This window comes from Stegostoma tigrinum, chromosome 5 (assembly GCF_030684315.1).
Source record: "Stegostoma tigrinum isolate sSteTig4 chromosome 5, sSteTig4.hap1, whole genome shotgun sequence".
NCBI lineage: Eukaryota > Metazoa > Chordata > Chondrichthyes > Orectolobiformes > Stegostomatidae > Stegostoma > Stegostoma tigrinum.
The window spans coordinates 28,204,584-28,231,445 of record NC_081358.1 but is presented as its reverse complement, the minus strand read 5'-3'; the positions used below and the strand labels follow the sequence as shown (position 1 = coordinate 28,231,445).

Below are 26,862 nucleotides of genomic sequence, written 5' to 3'. Positions count from 1 at the left end.
CACCTTCATACAATCTAATACTTCCAACACCTCCTCTACTGTGATATAGACTGTCCCCAAGATATTGCCACTAACTTCCCCAAGTATCCAAGCCTTCACATCTTTCTCCGTGGTAAATACACAGAGGAATCCCCACTGAGAACCACACCCATCTCCTGCAGTTCCACACATACATGCCCACTTTGGTCCTTGAAGGTCCTATTCTCTCTCTAGTTAATCTTTCACCTTCAATACCCTGGAAGAATCTCTTTGGATTCACCCTAATTTTCTCAGCCAAACCTACCTCATGCCCTCTTTTCACCTTACTGATTCCCTCCTTCAGTAAACTCCTGTACACCTCCTGGGGATTCCCTTGATCCCAGCTGCCTGTTCCCGAGCCATGCCTCCTTCCTTCTCTTTTTCTGGTCAGAGCTTTAATACCTCTTGTCATCCAGGGCTCCTTACTCCTGCCAACCTTGTCCTTTACCCTCACAGGAACATATAGACCTTGAACTCTAGCAATCACAATTTTAAAAGCCTCCCACTTCAGAGGTCCCTTTGCCCACAAACAAACTACTCCAATCAACCTTTGCAAGCTCCTGTCTAATTCCATCAAAATTCACCCTGCCTTAGTTTAGAACTTGAGCCTGCAGACCAGTTTTGTCCTTGTCCATAACTATTTTAAAATTAATAGAACTATGCTCAGTGGTCCCAAGTGCTCCCTCACTGCCATGTCAGTCAGCTGTCCTGTCCTATTTCCCAACACTAGGTCAGGTTTTTCCCCTTCCTGTGTAGGATCTTCGATATGTTGCTTGAGAAAACTTTCCTGAACACATTTAACAAACTCCACCCTGTCTAAGTCCTTAACACTATGGTAGTCCCAGTCAATGTTAGGAAAAATAAAATCCTCCACTATGACAACCCTATTGCTCCCACAAGTCTCCTCAGTCTCCCTGCATATTTGTTCCTCTAATTCCTTTTGGCTATTTGGGGACCTTTAAGGCAGTCCCAATAACTTCATAATTCCCTTCTTATCTCTTAGCTCCACCCATAAAGCCTCACTAAGTGAATCATTTCATTTCCGACTACTGCAGTGATATTCCCCTTAATCAAAAATGCAACTCCTCCTCCCCTCTTTCCTCACATCTGTTCCGCATAAAGTACCTGTAGCCTGGCACATTAAGCTGCCAGTCTGGCCCTCACTTAGCCATGTTTCTGTAATAGCCATAATATCCCAGTCCCCAGTACCTCTCCAGGCCCTGAGGTCACCAGACTTACCTGTCAGGCCTCTTGCATTGAAATTGATGCAATTAATTCAACAGGCATTCCTCTCTCCCTGTCCTGCTCCAGCCTGACCTGTCTCTTCAACTCGCTATATCTGATTACCACCAGGATATTGCTCCCACTGCAGTTCAGGCACAACCCATCCCTCTTGAGCAGGTCACCTCTGCTCCAGAAAAGATCCCAATGATCCAGGAATCTGAATCTGTGCCTGCTGCACGAATTCTTTAGCTATGCATTCATCTGCCATATCCTCCTGTTCTTAACCTCACTAGCATGTGGCACTGAAAGTCATTCAGAGACTACTACCATCGAGGTCCTAGTTGTTAACTTGTTATCCAGTTCTCTATAATCGCTCTGCAGGAACTCATCCCTATTTCTACCTTTGTCATTTGTGCCAACGTGCACAATGACTTCTGGCTGCTCAACCTCCCCTCTGAGGACATTCTGCAGCCGTTCCGAGACATCATAGACCCTGGCCTCTGGGAAGCAACGCATCATCCTGAATTCCCGTCTGCGGCCACAGAATCTCCCATTCGTCACCCTAACTATTGAGTCTCCTATCACTAAGGTCCTGTTTACAGTTATTGCTTATTGTACATTTACAGCTGGTTACTGTAAAATATATCAATGCAGGTATTCATTAGAATAGCAAAATCCTTGGCCAAAACCTGACTGTGGTAGATCCCAGACTTACACCAATGCTCTTGGAATGGTCTCATATAGGAGCTCTTGGGAAGAAAAGGGGTTCTGAGTCACAAGTAAGTTTCATCAACAGCAACTGTTTCCACTTTGCCAGTGGTCAACTGGATGACCCTTTATTTTCCTTTATTCTCTGGCAGTTCCCCACTCCAAGCTTCCAAAATCCATGAATGGATCCTTGGGAATGAGGGACTGCCCTTGAAGAAATGGGCTCTCACCTGTCAGCAAGAATCCCAGACAGTGGAACAGACAAGATACACCCAATGTCACTTCATCACCATGACATAGAAACTAGGAGCAGGAGTAGGTCATTTGGCCCTACAAGCCTGCGATGCCATTCAATATGATAATGAATGATCATCCAACTCAGCCCCCTGTTCTGCTTTCTCCCGACTTCCTTTGATCCTGTTAGTCCCAAGAACTGCATCAACTTCCTTCTTGATGTTTTGGCCTCAACCGCTTTCTGTGGCAGGGAATTCCAGATGTTTACCACTCTCTAGGTGAAGACATTTCTCCTCATCTCAGTTGTACTACATATCGTTAAACTGTGACTCCTGATTCTGAACTTCCCAGTCATTGGGAACTTCCTTCCTACATTCAGTAGGCCATTGGCTACGTGTGTGCCACAACTTTGCATTGTTTGGCTTTCTGAGCACTGTATTAACTTTAAGGCATACAACCGAGATGGCTGTTTTGTCCCATCATTTACAAAAGACAACAGTTATGAGTTGTTGAAGGAGAGCAAAGGTGCCTCATCAGTGAGCAGTCACGGTGCTGCCGTGCAGTGCACTCTCAGCACAGCGTGAACTGTTGTGGTGAATTTTTGCTCTGTCCAGAATACTGTGCTCCCGATCTTGAGGACGATGTGGCCCTAAAAGGAAACAGTAAGGGCGTGGAATGCCCTGCCTGCAACACTTGCCAACTTTAAGGGCATTTAAATGGTCATTGGATATGGATGATAATGGAATAGTGTAGGTTAGATGGGCTTCAGATTGGTTTCACAGGTCGGCGCAACATCGACGGCCAAAGGGTCTGCGCTGCACTGTAATGCTCTAAGTGCTATGTTCAAAGTAGGAAGAGGAAGTACAGCAGGAGGAACACTGAGCTAGTCTGGCACCTGAGGGGATAACCAAGCTTTCCTAGTAGTGTAATCCTCATCAAGATACCAGGAAAGTGAGGGCCCATCTATTCAACAAACCTACCAACTGGAATCCCCGGATCACGAACGAAGTGCAATCAGATGTGAGTGATTCTAAGAGGTACCTGTGTGAGTGCATCCACCGAACACACAGCTCAGTACATCTGAACTCTATTATCCCAGATGATCAATGGATATCAGCCCAGAGACTTTAGCGTTGAGTCACCTTTGATCTCCTTCATTAAGTGATACCTTCTTTTTTGATCCACCATATATAAAAGGAGTCTCTGATACGTGCCTTAAGGCTTCACTACCAACATAGTGCTCATAAAGACAAACAATGCTCTAAGCACAAACTTAAGATATCCCAGTGAGCCACTCAGTGCTCTGCCTGATGTGCTAACCTCCACGCTCAGCCCCTTCTACATGGTGTGTCTTTTGTGATTTCCAAGGAGGGGGAAGTAGCTGGAACAGTTCTCCCAGCTTGGCACTGAAACACGGCTACGAATGTGCTCGTTGAGGAAGTGCTGACAGGGACCTCTCCAGAGACTGCTACCCTTCAATCATCAATGGGGCTGCTGTTGACATTGGGCCTCACTGGGCAGAGGTCCCACTCTCCGAGGGATCAAACAGCCTGAGGGTGATGAAGATGGCCCGTGACTAGTGCCAGTAACAATACCCCACTGCCCCCACCACCAGCGATTGATCTGAATAGCTGGTGGAGGATATGAACTGGGGCACAACCGGAATTCCCCAAAAATATCTTTGCCCCTCCAGTGCCAGTGAACTGGTCCACGCCTCATGTTGTGGCATGTTTCTTGTGTGTGTCTGTACGAAGTTCCTGTCTGATTGTTGTGGCCTTGCTCTTCAATGGAGATGCTCAAACATTTGTAGCCCTGAGCTAATATGGCATATGTAATCTGGATTGACGGCTGCATTGTCAGCACATGACTCCATGCTACTTTCAGGAACTCTAACATGTGGCTGCACATCTAAGGTGGCTGGCACAGGGAGAGCCTCCCTTCCTGAGAGCCTGCATCTGTGCCCAGCTGTGTCTCTCCGACAGAATACACCCTCAGCCCTATCTGCCTTGGGCACTGCCTCCTACATGCTCGAGATGTGCTCTTCACCCAGTGACACCTTAGTGGGAGATGGTATTGTGAAGTGATGATGGCCTGAACAGAGAGGAAATACAATGAAACTATCATAAGTGCTAAACTTGGAAAGCAAAATCCTCTCCAGTCCTCAAGCCTCCAAACATATCTTGATTGCTTGGCATGCTGTCAACTGGAGAGCAGCGCAATGGACTCTCATATCGAGCTTTCCGTGCCCTGTCATCATCATCCCAATTTCATTAAGGCCACCTTCATTCTGCTCTGAACACATGGGAAAATCTAAACAAAAATCTATCTTCATTGCTTGATCCTTCATGGCCATCAGAATTTCAAAGTATGATAGCTCTCTGCGTACTTACATGCTTTCATGGGTATTATGAGGTGCTACTTCTGCAAGGACAAGAGAAAGGCAATGGTAACCACTTCAATTCATTTGAAGCTGCATGTTTCAGTGATGACAAGTCTCCAGCAGCACTAAAGCTCAGAGTCACTCTGAGAGGTCAGGAAGTGATCTGGGCAGACTTCCTCTTTGCATCCTGTGGTTCCTCAGCCAGTGTGTTTGCTGGAGATTTCCCTTGAGAGCTAGAGTTTGCATGCAGTTTGTCACAGCCTACGTGCTCATTTCTCATGCTGGATCCACGCTTGACTTAAGATACGTCTGTTGCTAACAAAGGCTGAAATTTTGATGTGGGCCCGATGGATCTGAATGGACGGTCCTAGTCGACACCCTCCAGTAAAAAAGGACCTCCCTTCTCCTCCCCATGTTCTCCGGATGAATTTGAGGTTGCTGTTCAAAACCATGATGGATGTCCTCATTCCAGCTTCCAGGCCTGTAACTTTCTGAATAACGATGAAAAACTGATGCAGCTTAAAGCTCACTGACAACCTCCCCTGGCCTCTTTCAGCTAGGCTGCCATGAGGAGTTTAAGTTAGACCAGCACTTCTGTGCTCTGGCTATCTCTTCAGCTAACTGGCCGTTAACTCGATCACCAATTAAGGTGTTGGCCCATGAAAATCATGGCTCAGTTCTGCTCCCCATGGGGTGGGTTTTGGAGCTGGGAACAGTTCCAAACTCTCGGTCTTTCTCCCATTGCAAAAATTGAGTTAATTATCTCCCTGGGGTGTAATACTGGAAGGTAGTTGGCACTTGAAGAATTAGGAACAGCATTAGTCACAAATCAAGCTTAAAAGAAGAAAAAAGTTTTTTTTAAAAATTAAAATTCTGTTTTTTTGCTTAAGCAGTAAAATTAGTGAAAAGTGAATAGGCTAAAGTTTCCAGCTTGCATAACTGAAGTGCAGCAAAAATTTTTCTTTTACATAATTCAGCTAAAAAGCTCTGCATTAAAAAAAGGTGCACATGTATTTATAATCCAACTGTCCAGCGAAAAAGAATCTCAAGAGAAACTTTAGCTGTCCCTTAATTTCAAAGCTTGTCGATATTACCAGCTTTTGTCAAAAAAAAAACAGGAGATTAATTTACAACAGTCAGTAGAAAAAGTAATTACACCTCAGTTCGGGGAAGCAAAATGAGCGTGGCCCTTTCATCCTGTGGTCATCAGCTCATGGGGAGGTCTTACAGACCGTAACAAACGTAAACCAGGTTTGATACAAGGCACTGTGTGGCCTAACCAGTCCTGCTGGCTTTGACATACCAATTTAATAAGGTAAGATGGGTGAAAATTACAAGAGTAGTTTAATAATAAAGTTTTCATCAACTCTCATCCTTTAAAGTGTAAGCCAATATTCTTCCTGTGTAATTTAGCAACCATTGTGTGGTTTCATCTCCAAAGCTCAAGTCTCGCGCCACTCTGTAACACTCAGGCTTCTCTGTAGAACAAATTAGCTAGATAGGCACTTCCAAATACGATAAAAGCTTAAACCTATAGGTCAGAGGGCAAGTCAAGAGAGAGCAAAAGCTCACATAAAAGCTAGGAACATCAGCTGCATTTGAAGACTGAAGACCTGCTGGGACTAGTTTGCAGCTCCCATGTGTCGAGCATTTTTTCCTAATTCCCATTTTTCTGGGCAAGACGCAAGCCTCCTTTGTGGCTTTCTGACAGGAGTCTATTTGCTTTGGTTGATCGGCTCCTTTGCCATGGGCTACGTCTATCATCAGTACACAATATATGTGGCAGGAGTTAGAAGACCTCTCTAGGGAAATGCCTATGAAGTCCAGATGGGCTCTTTAAAATCAAGAATTTCAAACTGATTTATTCTGTACCAATTACCAGTTTATACTTTAATGTAGGTGATGGCAAACAAGCCTGTACATCTGTAATGAGCATTTTACATGCCTCAGGCTTAATGACACAATTTGTAAAGTTTGTAATTACAACATGAGATGCACAAAATTTTCATTTATATTCATAGACCAAGCTTCCACAACAAGATTAAAATAAGTGACATGTTAATATGCATTAAACTACTATGTAATCATTTTCTCATCCTCAAAGTTATACATAATTATTCAGATTGTAGGTGCTATCCAATTAGTGAAACTGCCAGCGCGAACCAAGATATTTAAGTGCTAATCAGAGACAGGATGGATATCCTTGTCCTGCCGAAATGCATTTTTTAACGTGAGTAATGAGACATTGGATAACTATAGAAGTTTAAGCGACTTGGAACAGTTAAATCTTCCTACCAAACAAGACAATGCAAATGTGTGAGGAAAGGGCAGTAAGGAACATAAAAGTAGTAACTTTTTAACTTATTAAACAAAGGAAATTTTGTACGACAAGGCTAACGCCTGTTGGGTGCTACAGCCAGTCAAAACAGCTTATACAGGCTTGCAAACATACAAATGAGGAGTCACAGTAAACCATTTGGCTCCTGCCATTTGATAAGATCATTGCTGATGTGACCATTGCATTTATTTCCCTAGGCATCTTTTACATCCTTTGACTTTCTTGTCAGTAGAAAATCTATTTATCTTCGGCCCTGGAAATATTCAATGAACATTCTCCACTGCTCTCTGGGGGAGAGAATTCCACTTGGCAACCTTGTGAGAAACATAAAGTTGTCTTATCTCAGTCATAGATAATGGGAACTGCAGATGCTGGAGATTCCAAGATAATAAAATGTGAGGCTGGACGAACACAGCAGGCCAAGCAGCATCTCAGGAGCACAAAAGCTGACGTTTCGGGCCTAGACCCTTCATCAGAGAGGGGGATGGGGGGAGGGAACTGGAATAAATAGGGAGAGAGGGGGAGGCGGACCGAAGATGGAGAGTAAAGAAGATAGGTGGAGAGAGTGTAGGTGGGGAGGTAGGGAGGGGATAGGTCAGTCCAGGGAAGACGGACAGGTCAAGGAGGTGGGATGAGGTTAGTAGGTAGCGGGGGGTGCGGCTTGGGGTGGGAGGAAGGGATGGGTGAGAGGAAGAACCGGTTAGGGAGGCAGAGACAGGTTGGACTGGTTTTGGGATGCAGTGGGTGGGGGGGGAAGAGCTGGGCTGGTTGTGTGGTGCAGTGGGGGGAGGGGACGAACTGGGCTGGTTGAGGGATGCAGTAGGGGAAGGGGAGATTTTGAAACTGGTGAAGTCCACATTGCAGAACACCTCCGCTCAGTTCGCAAAAAACAACTGCACCTCCCAGTCGCAAACCATTTCCACTCCCCCTCCCATTCTCTTGATGACATGTCCATCATGGGCCTCCTGCACTGCCACAATGATGCCACCCGAAGGTTGCAGGAACAGCAACTCATATTCCGCCTGGGAACCCTGCAGCCATATGGTATCAATGTGGACTTCACCAGTTACAAAATCTCCCCTTCCCCTACTGCATCCCTCAACCAGCCCAGTTCGTCCCCTCCCCCCACTGCACCACACAACCAGCCCAGCTCTTCCCCCCCACCCACTGCATCCCAAAACCAGTCCAACCTGTCTCTGCCTCCCTAACCGGTTCTTCCTCTCACCCATCCCTTCCTCCCACCCCAAGCCGCACCCCCCGCTACCTACTAACCTCATCCCACCTCCTTGACCTGTCTGTCTTCCCTGGACTGACCTATCCCCTCCCTACCTCCCCACCTACACTCTCTCCGCCTATCTTCTTTACTGTCCATCTTCGGTCCGCCTCCCCCTCTCTCCCTATTTATTCCAGTTCCCTCCCCCCATCCCCCTCTCTGATGAAGGGTCTAGGCCCGAAACGTCAGCTTTTGTGCTCCTGAGATGCTGCTTGGCCTGCTGTGTTCGTCCAGCCTCACATTTTATTATCTTATCTCAGTCATAGATGGGTGACCACTTGTTTTTAAACTATTCCTTCTAGTTTCTCTAACATGGGGATAAATCCTTTCAGTACAGACAGGGCAAGTCCATTCTAATGCGGATGAATGGAACACATGTTTACTGAAAGCTTGGAGGTCTTATGCCTCCCAAATTTATCTGCAACTTCCTTTCTCCTCCTGATTATAACAGTCAGACAGTATTTAGCCCTCTGTGGTCAAAAATAATTATACTCACAAGCTATAGTGGCTGCATCTAAAGCACAGCACAGCTGTAATCAACATGACAGTGAGAATGATTCTGAGTTTAAAATCTTGCAGTTGTTCCATGGAATGTGACTGCTCCCAGACTTGGCTTTGATCTTCTTCAAGATCAGCATCCAGGAGGAGATTACACAGTGTGGAGCTGGACGAACACAGCAAGCCAGGCAGCATCGCACTGTTTTACCACTGACTCCAGCATTTGGAGTTCTTGCTATTTCTGAGCCTCCGGGAGGAGATGGCTGGCCATGTGCCTCCAGAGATGCAAAAGGTTTCTACTTAACCCAAAGTCAATTCCATGAACACAAAAAATGTCTAATCTAACCAGTGGAATGACAAAGGTACTTTATTATCTGACCAAGTGAATGGCAAACCATGGAACACAAAAGATAAACAAACAATCTGCAATGATTACAGGGGGGGTGTAGGGAATTCAGCATATCAAAACAGTTCAGTTGTAACACTGGTTACATCTTGGATCCTGACATCTATGTTGTAATCATTTTATTTCTACAGGTGAAAGAGCTATAACTTGCAAGTATATTTTTCCCATACATAATTCTTATTGCATTTGTTCTTATAATAGTAGATTGTCAATTGTATTAAGAAGTGAAAATAAATTCTGTAAATCGCTGACTTCTGTTGTTTCAGAATCTGCGTGTTGGAAAACACAAGTACTATTTGGAAAGCAGAACGCAATGCTGAATTCAGAATAAATACAAAAGGAAAGATCACAAATGTTCCAATATAGTCTGTTGCTACATCGAATTATGGAGCTTCTAATGGCACAGTACAGAAGGAAGCCATTCAGTCTAATGCGACTGTGTCAGTTTTTTGACTGAACTGTTCAATTAGTTGAACTCTCCTGTTCATTGCCCATAAAGTTACAAATTTGAATTTGAACACAAAACTCTGAAAAGAACAGTGGATGCTTATCTATTCATGTAGATTAACTGTGAAGATTCAGAACTATAAAGGTTTCATCTACAGTCTCTCCCCAATTAAATAATATTCCGCTTTCCTTCTCTTCCTACACTTTCTGCTGCCTTGGGAAGTCATCTAACATCATAAAAGACCCCTCCCATCCCGGTTACAATCACCCCCAACCTTTTCGATGAGGCAGAAGATACAAAAGCTTAAACACTTATACCAACAGATTCAAGAACAGATTCTTCCTTGCTTTATTATATTTCTGAATGGGCCTCAAATTTCAACTCTGATGGTGATCTTGCTTTTTATGCATCTTCTTTGCAGCTATATCTTTGAATTCGTCAATCTGTTCAGTGACCCTGTGATCTTTGTATGGTATGATCTGCCTGTACTGCATGGAAAACAAACTTTTCACTGTACCAAGGTACATGTGTTAACAATAAATCAAATCAAATCAAAACAGATAGGTTATTGGACCAAGGACTGGCAGATGGAGTTTAATTTAGATAAATAAGAGATGTTGTATTTTGGAAAGGCAAATCAGGGCAGGACTTATACACTTAAGGGTAAGTCCCTAGGGAGTGTTTCTGAACAAAGAAACCTTGGAGTGCAGGTTCGTAGTTCTTTGAAAGTGGAGTTGCAGGTAGTCAGGATAGTGAAGAATGTGTTTGGTATGTTTGCTTTTATTGGTTAGTGTGCGCGGCTGTACAGGACAGTAGTGAGGTCACTATTGGAATACTGCATTGAATTCTGGTGTCCCTGTTATAGGAAGGATGCTGTGAGTCTTGAAAGGGTTCAAAAAAGATTTACAAGGATGTTGCCAGGGTTGGAGAGTTTGAGCGATAGGGACAAGGCTGAATAGGTTGGGGCAATTTTCCTTAGAGCGTCGGAGACTGAGGGGTAACCTTATAGAGGTTTGTAAAATCACGAAAAGTGTGGATAAGGTGAGTAGCCAAGGTCTTTTCATCAAGGTAGGGGAGTCCAAAACTAGAGAGGCACAAGTTTAAGGTGAGAGTGGAAAGATTTAAAAGGGACCTAAGGGGCAACTTTTTCACACAGAGTGTGGTGCATGTATGGAATAAGTTGCTAGAGGAAGTGGTGCAAGCTGGTTCAATTACACCATTTAAAAGGCATCCAGATGGGTATATGAATAGGAGGGGTTTAGCCAGATAGGGGCCAAACAGTGGCAAATGGGGCTAGTAATTTAGGATATCTGGTTGACATGGACATGTTGGAACTGAAGGATCTGTTTCCATGCCGTGCAGCTCAATGACTCTAAATCAAAAGTGGACAAGTTCACATTTTTCCATGGTATACTCCATCTGCACAATCCTATTGGAGCAAGACTGACAGATTGTTGCCAAGAATTGTGTCTTTTAAAAGCAATGTGCAGCTCTTTTAACATTCCTCTTATTGCTGTAAAATGAGGGGAGGTAACAGCCTTGTGGTATTATCACTGTACTGTTAATCCAGAGACCCAGATAATGTTCTAGATTCGAAGCCCAACACAACAGATGGTGGAATTGGAATGAAGTAAAGTACATTTGGAATTAAGAATCTAGTAATGACCATGAATCCATTGCCGAAAAACCCATCTGGTTCACTACTGTCCTTTAGGGAAGAAAGCTGCCATCCTTATATGGTCTGGCCTACATGTGACTCCAGCCCACAGTAATGTGGTTGATTTTCAACTGCCCTCTGGTCAATTAGAGATGGACAATAAATGCTGTCTAAAAGCGATGTCCTCATCTCATGAATGATTAAAATAGATGCACTTCCAGACTCAGAAGGCAGATGATCAACATACCAAAGAGACAGCAGCGTAGCTCTATATGTTGGCAGCAAGAGAAGGAAATCAATATTTTCAAACGGCTAATAAGTTATCAGAACGTACTGACAGTAACGGCTCTCTGTGATTAAAGACAATGAGAGGATGTGTGATTAGGAAGGTAATTGGAAAGTTGTCATTTGTTGTGAAGTACACTGAATGTAAAAGTGCAATGTTTTGTTACTGGTCTGAATATCTTTGGAGAAACGGAGAAACTCTGCTTTAACCAGCACCTTTTTGAACTGGCACTCTTAATGAACCGGAAAAAAATGATATACCCGTACCTCAAATAGTGCAAAAACTGTGATACCCGAGTAGTCACTTGATGGTGCGAATGAGAAGGCTCTCATAGAGTCATACAGCAAAGAAATGGACCCTTCTTCGGTCTAACTAGACCATGCTGACCATAATCCCAAACTAAACTAGTCCCACCTTCCTGCTCCTCGCCCATGTCTCTCCAAACATTTCTTATTAATATAATTATCTAATTGTCTTCTCAACATTGCAACTGTGAACTAGACTTGGTGTAAAAATATTGCCCCTCATGTATTCTTTAAAATCTTTCTTCTCTCATCTTAAAAATATGCCTTCAGCTTTGAAATCCCCATCGTAGGGAAAAGAAACTTGCTATTCTATACCCCTAATGATTTTATACACTTCTATACGGTCTCCTCTCAACCTCCGCTATGCTCCAGTGAAAGAAGTCCCAGTCTATCCAGGATAACAAAGTGTGGAGCTGGATGAACACAGCAGACCAAGCAGCATCTCAGGAGCACAAAAGCTGACGTTTCAGGCCGAGACCCTTCATCAGAGCGGGGGATGGGGAGAGAGTTCTGAAATAAATAGGGAGAGAGGGGGAGGCGGACCGAAGATGGATAGAGGAGAAGATAGGTGGGGAGGTAGGGAGGGGATAGGCCAGTCCAGGGAGGACGGACAGGTCATGGAGGTGGGATGAGGTTAGTAGGTAGGAAATGGAGGTGCGGCTTGAGGTGGGAGGAGGGGATAGGTGAGAGGAAGAACAGGTTAGGGAAGTGGGGATGAGCTGGGCTGGTTTTGGGATACAGGTGGGGGAGAGGGCGAGCTGGGCTGGTTTTGGGATGCAGTGGGGGAAGGGGAGACTTTGAAGCTTGCGAAGTCAACATTGATACCATTGGGCTGCAGGGTTCCCAAGCGGAATATGAATTGCTGTTCCTGCAACCGTCAGGTGGCATCATTGTGGGACTGCAGGAGGCCCAGGATGGACATGTCATCTAAGGAACGGGAGGGCGAGTTAAAATGGTTCGCGACTGGGAGGTGCAGCTGTTTATTGCGAACCAAGCGGAGGTGTTCTGCAAAGCGGTCCCCAAGTTCCGCTTGGTTTCTCCAATGTACAGGCAGCCACAACAGCTACAGTGGATGCAGTATACCACATTGGCGGATGTGCAGGTGAACATCTGCTTGATATGGAAAGTCATCTTGGGACCTGGGATAGAGGTGAGGGAGGTGGTATGGGGGCAAGTGCAGCACTTCCTGTGGTTGCAGGGCAAGGTGCTGGGTGTGGTGGGGTTAGAGGGGATTGTGGAGCAGACAAGGGAGTCACGGAGAGAGTGGTCTCTCCGGAAGGCAGACAAGGGTGGGGATATCCAGCCTCTTTTTATAACTCAAACCTTCCATTCGTGGGAACATCCTGGTAAATCTCTCTGCTGTTAAGTTTTATTTAGGGCAAAGCTGCATTATTATTTAAGTGATTTATGTTGTGAATAAAATATAACAGTCAGGTATATAACCCCTATCTTATGAGTCTATTGCTTAGTGTGTGCGTCTACATTGATTATGCGGACCCCTTGATCAATCAGAATATTTAATCAACTGTCAAATGTCTGGCCTCACGGGTGTCAGTTAATAAAAAAAATTGCTGTAAATGCACCAGGAGCAGTTTGGAGAAAGTTCACTCAACTGATGTGTGGGAAACTGGATGTCTGGGTGGGTGAGAAGCAGGGTGGTCATTGTGATTATCATTGCAGGCAGGTTTGGACTCTATCCATCGGACTTTGGAAGAATAAGAAACAATCTTATGCAGTCTTCAAAGACCTTGACAGGACTGGATAGGGTGGACACTGAAAAGATGTTTTCAGTTTTGGAAGAGGCTAGGACTAGGGAACACAGTTTGAAAATAAAGGGCTTACCACTTAAGATGGAGATTTTCTTTCACCAAGAGAGTTATGGATGTTTGGAACTCTCTTCACTAGAGAGTAGCAAGGGTGATGTCATTGGATATTTTTCACACAGAGGTTGATATAGGCAGCAATATGAAATTGAGACAACCTACTAGACCAGGTACAATCTTACTGAATGGTGGAGAAGGTGCAAGACATGAACTGGCCTACTCCTGAGTGACATGTATCTGGATCTTTCCAGGTTCATGTTGGCATAGGGGCCCAGAGGCCCTCAAAGCAAATCTTCTGAATCAAATGGGAGCTCATTGTTTACAGACTAATCTGGCAACATCATTGCACAAGATCAAATGCCCCAAGAAGATGGTCAAGGTCAGCGAATGCATTTTTAAAGGACATCTCCCACCATTGCACCATCATTGGGCTGAAGGTCCTGTTTCTGTGCTGTACAACTCTATGAGATCCACCTTTTATACTGCTCAATGCACCTCCGTCACTCAAATCATAATAACAGTCAGGGCTCATGCCAAACACCCAAATACTTCATCTCACATGGCACTCTCACACAGATTCCAAAGCTACCAATCAGACTTCCAGCTCCCATTCACTCTACATAGCTTTGATTATTCAACTGCGACATCATTACAGAACCAGGGATATTCTGCCCCTCTCTAGTTGGATGAAGTGGCCCTGAAGTAGAACAGAGCAGAACTTGTGGGGCACAAGGAGGTGTGCATCTCATTAGCCCAAAGGAGGGCACGCTTCTCTGTATCACAAACCCACTGCAAGTGAAGCCATACAACAGAGCTGAATTTTTCAGCTGTTGTCGCCTGTGTTCCTTTAGTGTTCCTGTATCCTCACCCTTTTTAAAGTCTTACTCCAAGGGTCCATTAGAATCTCTGCTCTAAGTGCTCTTTTAGACACATTGAGCTAGAAATTGGCTACTAATGACCTGAAAGAAGATGAAGTTGTTCCTTTGGGACCAAACGGACACAGTCAACTTTGCTGGGAGTGCTGGCATCAGGCCCCTGAGAAATTGGGGGTCAAAGTGGGAAGTAAACATGAAGACCCAGAAACGTTGGCTGTCATCCCAACATACACACCATTTCCAAAAGGTGCCTCAAAACAGACGTGATTTAATAATTAGACGTTGTTCCCATTGTCTCCTTGAGTCCTGCTCAGCAAATTTATCGTTTCCCTTGAGAGTGCCTGGACAACTCCCCTTTCATTCTCAACAAGAGATCTTGGCAAATTCTTTGCTGAGCTGGTCGCAGGGAGGCGGTCAGCCAGCAAACTGGCAGTGGGATCCACTGTGTGGCTTCAATTCTGCAGCGAGTCTCTGATGTTAAAGATCAATCCTTTGCCTTGGTGCCCAACCTGTTCAATCACTGACTCTTCCAAGGAAAGACAACTGGCCACTGACAACCCATAGCAGGAAGCATTTCCGTAATGGGAACATGGGGTTAACAAGAGGTGGGGGGTGGGCAAGCTACAAGGCTGGTGTGAGCTGTTGATGACAGGGGAAGATCAGATGCTTCAGTATTGTATTGGCATGACAGAGTAGGTGGGAATGGTGGGAAGGATGATGGGCAGTTTAGCAGCCTTGTGAGGACAGCCTTTGGAGGGGTCACTGGATTCACCAGGCAGACACCTGAACCCATCAAGTTGTTAGTCCATCGCTCAGCAAATCCAGCTGACAGCAGCAAAAAGCTGAACTATGAAAAGGCGTGTGGGTAATTTATTTAATCGCTTCAGGTACATGATATTACATCTTTGGAGCAGATGAGACTTGAACCTGCTCCTCCTGGCCTAGAGGTAGGGACACTAACACAAAAACCCCCTCATGAGGCTTGGAGCTTTGGGTCAGGCTGATCACCAACCCGAATTCCTACCTCAGATAAAATTGGGAATAAGCAGGTTAAAGGCAATTTGCATCGAGAGACAAACTCTCGATACATTAATTCCTCAGCAGCCCTAAATCTGTTTGGATCAAACACAGATCCCTCTTTTTCCATCATACAGATGACATTTCTGCCCCATCTACCCACAAACAGCTTCGAAGCCATACAATAATAAAGAGAAAGTAAAATTATTCAGAATTTGTTGAAAAGGAGGTACAAAAATGAGAATGGAAATCAAAAGGATACAAAGGTGAGAGTGAGACAGGTGAGGAAGTAGAGATGGGCAAAAATGAAGCAGGTGAGGAACATGTGGAATAAAGGAAGTGAAGTGAAGTGAGGGAAGTAATAAAACAGAACATATAAACACGGAACAAAAAATATCAGACCTGGTCATTAATCACACCCCATTCAGGCATAATGTAACTTCTACTCACCATCACCAACACTGGTCTCTCCTGATTGCATGCAGTTATGCAATCTTCTAAAACAGATAACTTTTAGCCAATTTCTACATTTAGACAATGCTTGCCATTCCTGGAGCTTTGCCAACTTTTGAACGCTTGTAAGAAATCTGTACTCACTGCAGATGTCATTAATCTATTCCAGGAGTTTCTGCCCTTGAGCATAGCAGCAATGTTTTGGTGCGACTCATAGTGTAGTATTTAAGTGCTGATTACATGCGAGTCAGAGACGTGTCATGATAATGTAGTGAGGCTGGTGCGTGTCCAATGCCGACCTCCATGGGCAGGGGATGCAAGTGATGCTGCCCATGGAGTGTACCCTGAGATATTGGCATCTGTTGGTCAAGCTGGATAGCCCAGAGAAGCAAGAACGAAGCCTCAGCTCCCAGGCACCCATTATCTAAGATTCTGTATCGACGTACGTTTGTACCCAAGATGGCACCGTAAGCGTTGAAGTGTTCAACAGGATTATTGCGGGGTTGGAAGGTTTGAGTAACAAGAAAGGCTGGATAGGCTGGGATTTCTTTGACTGGAGCATAGGATAATGTGGCAACCGGAATTGCACATTGCATTCCATCTGTGGACTAACTAATATTTTAAAAAGTTGAAAGAAGACTTCCTTGATCCTATATTCCACACCTTGGCTAATGCAGGCAGGCATCCTGTATGGCTTTTTCATCACCCAGTCTATCTGCGCTAATACCATCAGTGATCTATGGATTTTTACACCATAGCTCCTTTGTTCCTCAGTACCCCCTCAGGATACACCATTCATTGTTTATATCCTTCCTTTATTAGATCTCCCAAAATGCAGTATTTGCACTTATAAGGAGTTAATAATATCTATCACACTGCTTTTCCCAATTTATCAGCTGATCAATATCAGACTGTAGCCTGAGACCATCCTCCTCACTATCAACAACATCACCAATTTTTGAGTCATCTATAAACTTACTAATTATAATTTCTATATTCACATTCAATTGTTAACGTACATAAACAGCAAGGAACCTTGTGGTACATTGCCAGTCACACAGGCTTCCAATTACAAAAACAACCCCCCACCGTCACATTTTGCCTTCTATTTGCAACTTTGGATCCAGTTGACCAACTTGCCTTGGATCCCAGATAACAAGGTGTGGAGCTGGATGAACACCACAGGCCAAGCAGCATCAGAGCAGCAGGAAAGTTGATGTTTCGGGCATAGACTGGGTCTTACTTTTGGGACCAGCCTTCCATTTGGGACCTTGTCAAAATCCTTACTGAAGTCCATGTAAGCCATATCAACTGCACTACCCTCATCAATATATTTAGTCAACTTATCAAAAAAACTCAAATTAATCAGACAGAGCTCTCATGAAAAATATCTGTGCTGACTAGCCCTGATCAATCCCTGACTTTCCAAGTATTGTTTAATCTTGTCCCTCAGAAATTTTTCAGATAATTTTCCTACCACTGACATCAGACTAACTGGTCTGTAACTGCTCAAATGTTATAGTCAAGAGGGATGTGGAATAAATATTCTTTGTTGCTACATGGTCTTCAAACCTGGGTAATCTGGTGGTCTCACAAATCGAAAGAAAGCAAAATCATTTTGCAGGATTACCAACTGCACCCACATTTTAATCTTCCCTAACGGTATTAAGGAATAAGAGCAACTAATTACAATCGCACCTAGTTGCATTGTCACTACATTGTTTATTTTGAAAAAAAAATTGAAATGTTTCCTTTCACACATATGGCTGTAAATTCTAACATGACCAAGGCTTTACATTATTTGTTCCTTCGCATGTGAACAGAGAAGTACATGAAAATATATTAAGCTTTCTCAACCAGGTTGCATTTCAATGCTATGCTTACGCTTGCCATTTACTCCCTAACAGCAGCATTACTTTGTGCATAAAAACACCTTGGTACAGGTACAGGGGTGATGAAAACAAATACAATATCGGTGGCAAACACTTGGGCCTGGATTTTTGTTTGAGTCAGGAACTTCTCTGGTACGCCAGACCTGCCTCAGGACACTGTGTTCCAAAAGGCAAGATCATTTTCTGGGGCCGTGTGGTAGATAGTGCAGGATGGAGTGTGCAGGATGGAGTGGGCATGCTGTCCCAATACACAGATCAAAGGTGGTCACATCAGCTCCCTAATGCCGAGGCAAAGGAATCTTTGTTTCTCTAAGACTTAGTTGTTTCCTTAAATATTAGGTCTCCTTGCTCTGACTCTATATCCCTCACCCATTCCAGATCCCTATAAATACCAATTTATGATCCATTTACTTCAATGGCCCCTCATATCTTCCATGCCAACCTATGTCCCCATGCCAAGTCATGATTCCCTCACGCACTATACTGAAATTAAATATATTTTTACATCTATTATAGGGTTCACTGCAAAAAAAAGATCCACTCATAAAACCCCATTCAAAATATTTAAATCCATGCAAATGTTTAATCCCCAATAGAAACAAACACATTTGTAGTCATTATTCCATAAAGTCAACTAATCCATGAATAACACTTCTAAGCTGTCAAACCATGCATGCATAACGTCACCTTCCCCTATCACCACGATAAGCACAGGATGTGAAGCGCAGTGCAGCTTATTAACAATATAGTTATAATTTTGGATTATCATTTCAAATTGTGACTAAGACAGCTAGAAGATATTTTCTAACTCTCATGGTCAGAGACGTACAGTTCCTTATCAATTTTTAACCATTTCAACAACTTGACAGTTCTCAAGCTTACAACCCCCTTCATTGAGAATGTCCCTAAAGTCCTGTGACTTCAAACTGAGCTTTCACTGACTCCAATGAAGATGGGCTCTGTTCGAACACAGCATTAAAATTCACACGGCTCTGCTGAGTTTGGAATTACCACACATAGGAGTCACGCCTTGCCCCAGTTCTGTCATGTCCGCAATAATAGGATCTGTCAGAAATAGGATGGGAATTCTGAATCAGGGTTCCACCCATTACTGTGGAAGATCCCTGGAAAGTCTGTGAAAATCCAGACCTGAGTCTTTAAAGTTGCATACATTAGTTAAACAATACAGCTTAAATCACAAAAAGAATGACACAGACCTTGCATTTGGTAACTGTAAGGGGCTTGGCCTGGTTGAGGTGCACTTAAACTTGAACCATAACTCAGAAATCCTGTTTGGCCAGGTGACTGCGATTGTGTCAATCCACCTTCAGTCTTGATGCCTGCCCATAATGTACCAATACTGGTTAGTGATTTCAGATCTGCAGGTTCTTATTTAAGCATATCAGAAACAGAAGAGTTAGAATCTGATAAAATTTATAATTCTAAAAAAAATTTAAGATTTATTTGTTTTAGCTGTTTGCAATCTTTTTGGTTATTTAAAAAAAATTCAATGAAAAAGGAATGTATCTGTTTACCGTAGGATGGGATTCCATAATGTTGTCCTGATTGTGGATACGTTGCATAAATTGATGCTTGCTGCATTCCTGTAGCGTATGGTGAGTGTCCATATGATGCCATGGTTTGCGATGAAGGTGTAGGGAGAATGTGTGGGTATGACCTGCTGTTTATGACAAATAACAGACAAAGAACAGAGATTTACAAATGATTAAAATCCATATAAATGGGAACAAAAACGAAGTTACTGGAAAAGCTCAGCAGATCTGACAGCTTCTGTGAAGGTAAAAAGTGTTAGCATTTCGGGCCCAGTGACCCTTCCTTAAACCTGAAATGTTAACTCTGTATTTTCCTTTTCAGATGCTTCCAGACCTGCTGAGCTTTTCCAGCAACTTTGTCTTTGTTCCTGATTTGCAGCTAATGCAGTTCTTTCATTTTTGCTATACAGATGAGCATCAGCTATTGATTTACAGCTAATTCTACCACTTCGATGTCTAATTAAAACAGGCCATAAATAATATACACTAAAGAAATGCTGGAAAGCTGAAACAATAAAAACAGAAATTACTGGAGAAACTCAGCAGGTCTGGCAGCATCTGAGAAGAGAGAAAACTGAGTTAACATGTCAACCTTTCTTCAGAATTTCATTTTTTCTCTGATAGATGCTGCCAGACCTGCTGAGTTTCTCCAGAAATTTCTGTTTTTGCTTCAGATTGCCAGCATCCACAGTTCATAACTAATGTTATCCTGAAGAGGTTTAAATTTGTATATGAATAATTTGGAGACAATAATCAGTTCAAGACATGGAGTCATACTTTCCACACAAGTAATGAAGCTAAAATATGTTGGAAGAGAAGAAGCTTGCTCGTTATGAATTTAAATTGTGTTTTTTACTGCATGCTTTTTGTAGAATAATAGAAATCTTACTTGGAAGGATAAATCTGAGGTGAAAAGTGATGAGTTTGTCTTGGGCTAAAGCCGCTACCAATTGCTGTAGAGAAGTAAATAAGGGAGAGGTTGGTTACAGAGTACATTTATTGTTAACATAATTCTGAAGGCTTTAGAAATGTGTTACTTCAGTCATGTTCATTAATGCCTCTCAACAATTTGTTTATATTTTAAATGATCTGTAATCTAGTAAAAGTTTTCATTCGATTCTCCTTTTCCATCAATTTGTGTAATTTGCAAAGGCAGTCTTTCTCGTTGTTTCTCAGTTTTGTTTCTGTTCATTCCTGAGAACAGTGGGGGATAGCAAAGTTAAACTGTAACGCTGCTCTCAGCTGACACAGTAGCACATGTTCCAGCTCAAATCATGGAATAGCTATCAATGGCCGAGACACTGTAAAGCTTCCATCTTCACCGAGGCTCACAGTACTGGATTACTTCCTAACTTTCCCTTGGCCTTGAATGATGTCTATAGGGACAATCCTACTGTGCACTATCTGATTCAACTAAAACTTAAGCTAACCCTGCCTTTACTTCCTTAGCTCCAGCATGCTAAAGCCAATTACAGCACCATTTCAGAAGCTAATTCAATACTGGTGAATTCACCAATACAGTAATATTTACATCTGCTAGATAGGGACTCTTGTGGCGCAGTAGCAGTGACCCCACCTCTCAGCTAGGAGACATTGGATCAAGTCTCACCTACTACATAGATGAGTAGTAATATCTCAGAGCAGGATGATCAGAAAATATTCCAATCTATGTATTGATATGTGTCACTAAGATCAGTTGTTTCTTAGGGTAGTGGTAGTGTCCCTACCTCTGAGCTGGCAGACTTGGGTTCAAGTCCAACCAGAGGCCTCTGAATGGGTTGATTAGAAAAATATCCGCAACTGTCAGTTCCACGGGCTACTGTACTGTCGCTTACCTCTCAGCCTAGAGTCCTGGGTTCAAGTCCCAACTGCTCCACTGGTGTGTGGTAGGGTGTCTAAAGGTATTTTCTAATCAATCTGCTCAGGGATATTATTACTCACCTCTGGTGCTGGGTCACCTGCTTCAGAGGTAGGGACACTATAATGCCACCAAAACCCTTGACAGCATCCCTGAGCAAGCTGATTAGAAAATATCGACGTCTGTTAGTCTGTGCCTTGTGTCGGCCTTAGCATCTGAGCGGAACAATTGTTGGAAACTGCATGCTTTCTACCGATAAATTTCAATCCATGTGTTTCACAGTGTTAGAATTGGGTATAAATTGATGGCAGATCACTGTCTCATTACAGGACTTGCGTGACCTGAATTAGTGGAAACAAAAACCAGGAGCAAGAGGTTCTACAACAGAAAGGCAATCCGTTCAGCAGTTTAGTCCCAAACAATGGTGGAAATGGTCCCACTGGACAGAAAATTGTGGACTTCATGCACACACAACATGGATAAAAGCTTGGATATTGGAGTGGGACATGAAATCCAAGAAAAATTTAAGCACGTCAGGAAAATGCCGATTTCTATGTTAAATGCAATGCAGTGGGCTGCTTTCACCAACCCCTTGGGAAACGTTGGCTAGCCACAGTACGTTAATAGGTCAAATGCAGTGACATTAACATAGGTTTTCAAGTTGCATTTTGATTTTGCTTCGTTGAACTCACTATTGAAAGCAGGCTGAGTACAAAGTGATAGAACAAACTGGGAACAGATATTGTGGTTTTCCAACAGAAATGCATTGAGAAGAGAGATGCTTTTACCTGGTCTAATCTCCAGACTCTGGATTCCAGACACCACAGCCTCCAAAATCCCATTTCAGTGGAGGCAGCTGGTCATTTAAAAGGACAGCTGTCTCTAGGTCCCAGTGCATTTGTAAACTATGGCCCACCCTGACTCCCGCCTCTGCAAAAATGAAAGTTGCTAAATCTGTGGATGGAGTTGTGTCAAGTTCTTCAAGCACTTTGCCCTAACGGAGATGTTTTCTATTGTGGGGAAGATTGGGGTGATTAGTATTAGCATGTAGTCTGACAAGCCTTCTCAGATGTTTAATGTTTAAATTAATACATGTGGCTCCTTGAACCTCGATATGGTGCCTCAAGATGTGCAAGGACTTCAGCTGGGCAGGAAAGTGATGGTGGTATTCTAACCAAAATACGTTCTTTAACTTGCCCAGCATTCTTCTCTTCAGAACAATGCACCGTGCAGTTTTCCACTGAACTCTCTCTCTCTCTCTCTCTCTCTCAAGGCACCTCCTCACATCTCCATTTGAACAATCAACACTCCCACTCCTTGCTTTCTGGCAAATCTACACAGCACATGTTCCATGGCCAATATCCTGTGAATTAATTTTTAATAAAACAATAAGTTGTGCTCCTGCAAGTGCTTTAACCAGAACCTTGTCTAGATGAAGCATGATTTCTACCCCTCTGTGTTTTTGTACTTGAGAAACCAAGGCCACTGTTTCTTTAACCTTTCTGATCATCTTGAATGTATGTGAACTCCACCAAGCAGTGGTGGCAGAGTTATAGACTCTCTTTCAGCTGTATCGTTTTTTTGTTACTCTTAAACTATTCAAAATGATGCCTGATTGTGATGACAGTGGAACCTTTCCCCAGTATTTTTCACTGTAAAATATACGTGACAATCAAATCATTCATTCATTCAAAAAATCATTTATTCATTTATTCATTCATTCAAACTGTACCATCTCACACCCAAGCCTCAGGCGACCTTCCACAAATTGTGGAACTTTCTCCTTAACAGCACTGTGGGAGTTTCCTGCACCAAATGGACTGCAGCAGTTCAAGAAGTCATTTTCTGAAGGGTAGTTAGAGATGGGCAATAAATGCTTGCCCAGCCAGTGATGCCTGTATTTCCTCAATGAATTTTAAAAAAACATTTCACCAAATCCCTACAATGTCAGTCTACACTGACCCCTCCAAACAGTATCCCACCCAGATCCTATCCCATATCCCTGTAACTCTGCATTTCCCTTGGCTAACCCACCTAGCCTGAACATCGCTGGACACTATGGGCAATTTAGCATGCCAATTCACCTAGCCTGCACATCTTTGGACTGTGGGAGGAAACCCAGGTAGATACAGGAAGAACGTGCGAACTCTATACAGACAGTCACCCAAGGGAGGATCAAACCCTGTGGAAGTATGGAAACAACCTGAAGCATACATATTTAGGGATGAAGCCAATGTGCCTGGTATTGTGCTGCCCTTCCAGTTAAAAATGATATATATAAGATAGTAATATTGCACCATTCAGTAACTATCTCCTTGAGCAATCATAAATACATCACATAGGCTGCTCTGCAACCGTATCCCAGTCATTTCTCCTGATGTAGAAAATAATGGTGGTATTTAGTTCAAAGCACTGTAAGGATTTAATGCAGGTTGTTCTTTCTTTTATACAAAATGCACTCTCCTCTCTTGCCTATACGTGAACTATAAACACAGCAAATTACGCTTACTGCATAACCTGTAGAAAAAATTACTTTTACTTCAGTTCAAAATGAATGCAAATAATGGCTGGAATTAAATGCAATCCATTATCAAGAATAGCACTAAAGGAATCAAAAGCAGGCCTAATATTCACTCATGGCAAATGCATTTAGCTCAATTTGCTGGGCAGTTGATTTGCAGTGTGACACCAACGGCTTCCTATGCCAGCTGAGGTTACCATGAAGGGCCCGCATTCTCAACCTCTCCCCTCAGTTCTTTGTTTCATCTATTAATATCATCTCCTCCTTCAAACCTATCTTTTGCTCCCTTGGGAGCATGCTTATTAAATTTCCAAGTGCCCAACTTCCTTTTTAGATGAGCTAATATTGTAAATCTTACAACATGGATTGATAATTGATTGGGAGTTAGGAGACAGAGACAGGGTCATGAAAAAGAAGTCTGTACTCTTGTATTAGCTGAATGGAAAAATTAACATCCCCATGGGATTTATACAGGGACTTCAACTTTCACCATATACATCAATCGCTTGTGTGAAGGAGAGTTGTATGTCTGAGATTGGAGATGACAAAGTTGGAAAGTGCTGAAAGTGGCGTGGATGGGCCCAAGAATGTATCCAGGAATGTAGACAGACTAAATGGGGGTTCTGACATCTGTTGATAGTGTATGATTGATCAGCAGCCTGTTATACATTCATGCCCAAAGTCAAAATTACCCCTAGGTATTAGCAAAACCGTATAAATTGAGCTTAATTTGAAGAAGCGTTAGAACATCCATTTTGGATCTGGGAAAGCTAGAGTGTACTTTTTCTTAATGGGGCAGCACTTTTTTTTTAAATGGCAATGGATACAGAGTTCATAGAATCCCTACAGTGTGGAAGCAGGCCATTTGGCTCACTGAGTCCACAACGAACCTCCCACCCAGACCAACTCCCATTCTATCCCTGCATTTCCCACCCTGGACACTACTGGCAATTTAGCATGGCCAATCCACCTAACCTGCACATCTTTGGGCTGTGGGAGGAAACCACAGTACCGAGTGGAAACAGACACAGGGAGAACGTTCAAACTGCAGTCAGACAGTCGCCCAAGGCTGGAATCAAACCTGGGACTTCGGTGCCCTAAGGCAGCAGTGCTAACCACTGAGCCACCGTGCCGCTCCTTCTAAGTGAGCAAATAGATTTAGGCATGTCAACAAATGATCAGGTCAAACAGCATTCAACAAATCTAGACCATAAGGTATAGGAGGAGAATTAGGCCATTTGGCCCATCGAGCCTGCTCTGCTATTCAATCATGGCTGATATGTTTTTCATTGCTATTCTCCTGCTTTCTCCCTTTGATCCCCTGACTAATCAAGCACTTATCTATCTCCGACTTAAATACACTCAATGACTTGGACTCCACAGCCCTCTGCAGAAATGAGTTCTCAATTTTCATCATCCTCTAGTTAATGGTTACATTAATGGTTCATGAAATGTTAACCTTTAACTGCAGCGGACTGTTATTTCGAACAACATAGAACATAGAACAGTACAGCACAGTACAGGCCCTTCGGCCCACGATGTTGTGCCGACCTATTATCCTACTAAGATCAATCTACCCTGCATAGCCTACATTTTACTATCTTCCATGTGCCTATTCAAGAGTCGATTAAGTGTCTCTAATGTATCTGACTCCACTACCACTGCCAGAAGTGCATTCCACACACCCACCATGCTTTGTGTAAAGAACCTACCCTATACCTTCCTCCAATCACCTTAAAATTATGCCTCCTCGTAATAGCAATTTCCACCCTGGGAAAAAGTCTCTGACTATCCACTCTATTTATGCCTCTCATCATCTTGTACATCTCTATCTATCATTTGGATGTGAAGTGGTGATGTTCAGAAGTACAGAACCTTGGTTATAAGTCCAGAAAGAGTGCTATATTGAGTTTTATGCTCAAAAGATGGAGAAACAGATCATGGGGAACTCTGATTTCTCTCCACAGATGCTGTCTGACCTGCTGAGCTTTTCCAGTGATTTCTGTTTTTGTTTCTGATTTACAGCATCTGCAACTCTTTTGGTTTTAATCTTTTCAGATTGCTGCGGTTGACACAAAAATAGGTTGGAAGGCAAATGGTGAGGATGACACAAAGAGGTTTGCAGAGGAAGACATCCAGGTTAAGTGACTGGGCAAATACTTGGTAAATTGGATACGGGGAAATGGGAGTTTCTGCTCCTATATGTTATGGTCTTATGATTTAATTGAGGTCATTCAACTCAGAATCAAACAGCATAGGATGTCATTCATCTGCTCTTTCCTGATGAACCTGTTTGAAGTTTATGAAAAAGGTCATTAAAATAACAGTTGGGGTGGGAAGAGGTGGAGGCAGCAGAATGCCTATGTGTGATAATAAAATAAGCTTCCAGAAACATGTGATAAACTGCCTTATAAGAGACTGTCAGTTAAAAATTATGGAATTCCTGACTAGTGAGGAAATAGGCTGAGCGGCAGAGGACATGTAATAAGGCTGATGGGCAGGTACTCTAAACAGTAGAGTGTCTCACAAGGAGCTGTTTTGTAGCATCAACAATACAGTGTAGTTATTAATGATTTAGATGATCGAACAAAAAGCCACATGTCCAAATTTGCTGTAACATAAAGGAAGTTCAGATTGTAATCTCTGTAAATGGAAACATAAGTTTCAGTATCACTGCAATTTTAAGTGAATTGACAAAATTTGGCAAATAGATTTCAAAGTGGCCAAATGTGCGATTATTCACTTAGGAAGTACTCTGCCCTATCGTTTTAGTTACAAGTAGCAGCAAGCTAGAAACTGTGGAGGTTCTAATGAGGGTTGGGAGTCCAGAACTATAAATCCTTAAAATATCATGGACAGGTTCAGAAAATAAACTAAAGAAAGATGATGACATTCTGGTTTGTAGGAAGGGAGAAATGACGCTACAGCTATACATAGCCTTGGTAGCCCACAATGGAGTACTATGTGTAGTTCTGTGTATCATACTTTAGGAAAGATATACTAGTCTTGGAGGGAATGTTCTGTAATCTTACTAGAATGATATACTGACTCCAACAGTTAAATTATGAGGGATTACAAAAACCAGGGTTGTATTC

At 43.0% G+C, this 26,862-nt stretch overlaps 1 protein-coding gene across 9 annotated transcripts in view; it reads right to left on the bottom strand.

Moving 5' to 3' along the window:
* The window catches only part of eya1 (EYA transcriptional coactivator and phosphatase 1), a 192,572-nt gene that overhangs the window by 116,049 nt on the left and 49,661 nt on the right, over positions 1-26,862 (bottom strand). For all 9 annotated transcript variants that reach the window (XM_059645872.1, XM_059645871.1, XM_059645869.1 and 6 more), the window contains 3 exons: positions 20,278-20,341; positions 19,371-19,516; positions 19,053-19,175 (listed from right to left, as the gene is read on the bottom strand). In XM_059645872.1, the coding sequence (XP_059501855.1) occupies positions 19,053-19,175; positions 19,371-19,516; positions 20,278-20,341 (333 nt within the window). The remainder of the gene's footprint in view (positions 1-19,052; positions 19,176-19,370; positions 19,517-20,277; positions 20,342-26,862) is intronic.